Raw genomic sequence first — 2,638 nt, forward strand, 5'->3', positions numbered from 1 at the left:
GCTGTTGCAGCTGTTAATCCAAAAAAACTAATTAAAGAAAATTTATGTTTGATTGGAAACGATCTTTTAGTTTGTAATAAAGTTTACCATTTGAACGATGGTAAACTTTATTTGATTGGTTTTGGAAAAGCTGTTTTATTTATGGCATCTCAAGTGGAAAAAATTTTGGGCAATCGATTATCAAACGGAGTCATTTGTGTTCCTGTAAACAGTCAGGATACTGAGGAACCCACATTAAAAGAAAATTCCGTGATAGAAGTGTATGAGGGAGCTTATAATAATTTACCCGATGAAAAAGCATTAAGAGGAACAGAGGCAATAATAAATTTGGTAAAATCATTGAATAAAGAGACAGATAGTTTACTCATTTTAATATCTGGAGGAGGCTCAGCTTTGTTCACAAAACCCAAGGATGGTGTTACAATAAAAAATAAATTACAAATCATAAATAAATTATCATCGAGTGGAGCTAACATAACAGAGCTAAATACTGTTAGAAAAAAATTATCCACAGTTAAAGGAGGTAATTTAGCTTTGTTAACTTATCCAGCAAAAACGATAGCATTGATTTTATCTGATGTTCTTCACGATTCTCTTGATATTGTAGCCAGTGGTCCCACTTTTCCAAATTTAGATTTCGAATATGCAGCATATGAAATATTAAAAAAATATTATTTATTAGATACAATTCCAGAGAGAATAGTGAATATTATAAAAGAGCCAAATTCAAAAATACCTTTTTCATTAATAGATAATAATAAATTTCCTCATGTTGATAACTATCTGATAGGCAATAATAAAAAAGCCTTGACTAGTGCAAAAGCATATTCAGATAACCAAGGATTAAAATCTACAATTTTATCATCTGAATTAATAGGAAATGTGCAATGTATTGCCGATATCTATCAAGAATTAATTATATCAATTATTGACATAATTCAATGTGCAAATAATGAATCATTTTTAAAAATAGAAAAATTTTCAAAAAATGTTTCTTTTGCTCTCAATGAGAATTTTTTAAACGAGATAAAACAATTGATAACGAATGATTTGCCTCTGTTGAAAAATGTTTGCATAATGGCAGGAGGGGAAACGACAGTTTTTAAAAAAGGAAAAGGAAAAGGTGGCAGAAATCAAGAGCTAGCTTTAATTATGTCGCTTAAAATACACCAAGTCAAATTAAAATATCATGAGTTTTTCAAAAATTATGATGTCCAATTTCTCAGCGCAGGCACAGATGGCATCGATGGACCGACAAATGCGGCTGGAGCAATAATAAATGCAGATGTAATCGATGAAGCTGAAAAGAGTAACTTGTGCGTTATGGAATACTTAGAAAACAATGATAGTCATAATTTTTTTTTGAAATTAAAAAATGGTTCCAATTTAATTTTCACAGGACACACAGGTACAAATGTGTCAGATATTCATATACTTTCATTTAGTTTAAACTCATAACGAATAATTTTTTTTTTTAAAATTGTTGTTTCAATTGTTATGTTAATCGTACATAAGTATACATTCATTTTGACAAATACTTTAAATATTTAACTTGATGATAAACTTTTTTTTCTTTGATATTCATTTGTTTAGATTTTTTTTTATTTTAAAAAATAATCTATTATTTATAATTATAAAATAAATTTTACAAATTTTATAATTTTTTTTTTTTTTTCTTTTTTTAAATCATTTTAAACCATTTAAAAATGATAATCAATGTTTAAATTCAATTAAATAATTAATAAATAATTAATAAATAAATAAAAAGTTCCATAAAAATTTTAAAAGGTTAATTTAACTAATCAATATAGAACATCACATTATAACGATGATGATAATAATAATAATAATAATAAAAATGATGACGTAAATAATAACGGTTTTGTTTTTAAAATTTTTCCATAGAGAGTATTAGTATTTGTTGATACGGTGCTGCCCTCTCGGCCATTTTACGTAACTTGAATTCGTTGTATTATAGCAAGGCAGTTGCACAGTGATTCTCAACATGGTGTTTTAATGTGATAGTAGGTTACGTCGTCGTCGTTGTTATTATTTATTTATTTATTTTTTTTGTTTGTTTTCTTTTTTTTTTGGTTGTTGTCGTTGTTGAAACACTTCGATTTTTTCCACTTAATAATAAAATGCTCAATACGAAACGATTTTTAATTTATTTATATGCTATAATTATTTATTTATTTAATATAAGTGATACTCAACTATTGATAAACGTTAAGAATCAGGTAATGTACATGAAAGGTTACATTTTTTTTTGTCGTCTGCTAACCTTGGACCATGCTTCTTCCTAATGACCGTTTTCACTTTTTTAATAATAATAATTTTATTTTCAATATTTTATCGACTAAAATATGAATGAATAATAATATTGAATGATTTTATTTTACATTTTATATTCATAAATGTCCTTCTCTTTTTATTTTTTGCACCTTCAAAATGTCATGTTGTTGTCGTTGTTGTTGTTGTTGTTTTAGGTTATAGTCAACGCTTTTTTATTTTTTAGTTAAGTTTTTTTTTTGTTTTTTTTTTGTTTTTATAACATTCAAGTAACAAACTTATTGTAAAATTTTATTAATTGTAAAACATAATTTCATTACATTTGATGATGATTATGTATTAACAT

General features: G+C 25.8%; 1 protein-coding gene across 1 annotated transcript in view; it reads left to right on the forward strand.

Annotated features, from left to right (window-relative positions):
* The window catches only part of Phum_PHUM611690 (glycerate kinase, putative), a gene marked incomplete at both ends in the record, with an annotated part of 1,947 nt that extends 489 nt beyond the window's left edge, over positions 1-1,458 (forward strand). Inside the window, one exon of the mRNA XM_002433010.1 lies at positions 11-1,458. Coding sequence (XP_002433055.1) covers positions 11-1,458 — 1,448 coding nt within the window. The remainder of the gene's footprint in view (positions 1-10) is intronic.
* Positions 1,459-2,638: the final 1,180 nt, after the last annotated feature.

This window comes from Pediculus humanus, genomic scaffold (genome assembly GCF_000006295.1).
Source record: "Pediculus humanus corporis 1103172108319 genomic scaffold, whole genome shotgun sequence".
In the NCBI taxonomy this organism is placed as follows: domain Eukaryota; kingdom Metazoa; phylum Arthropoda; class Insecta; order Psocodea; family Pediculidae; genus Pediculus; species Pediculus humanus.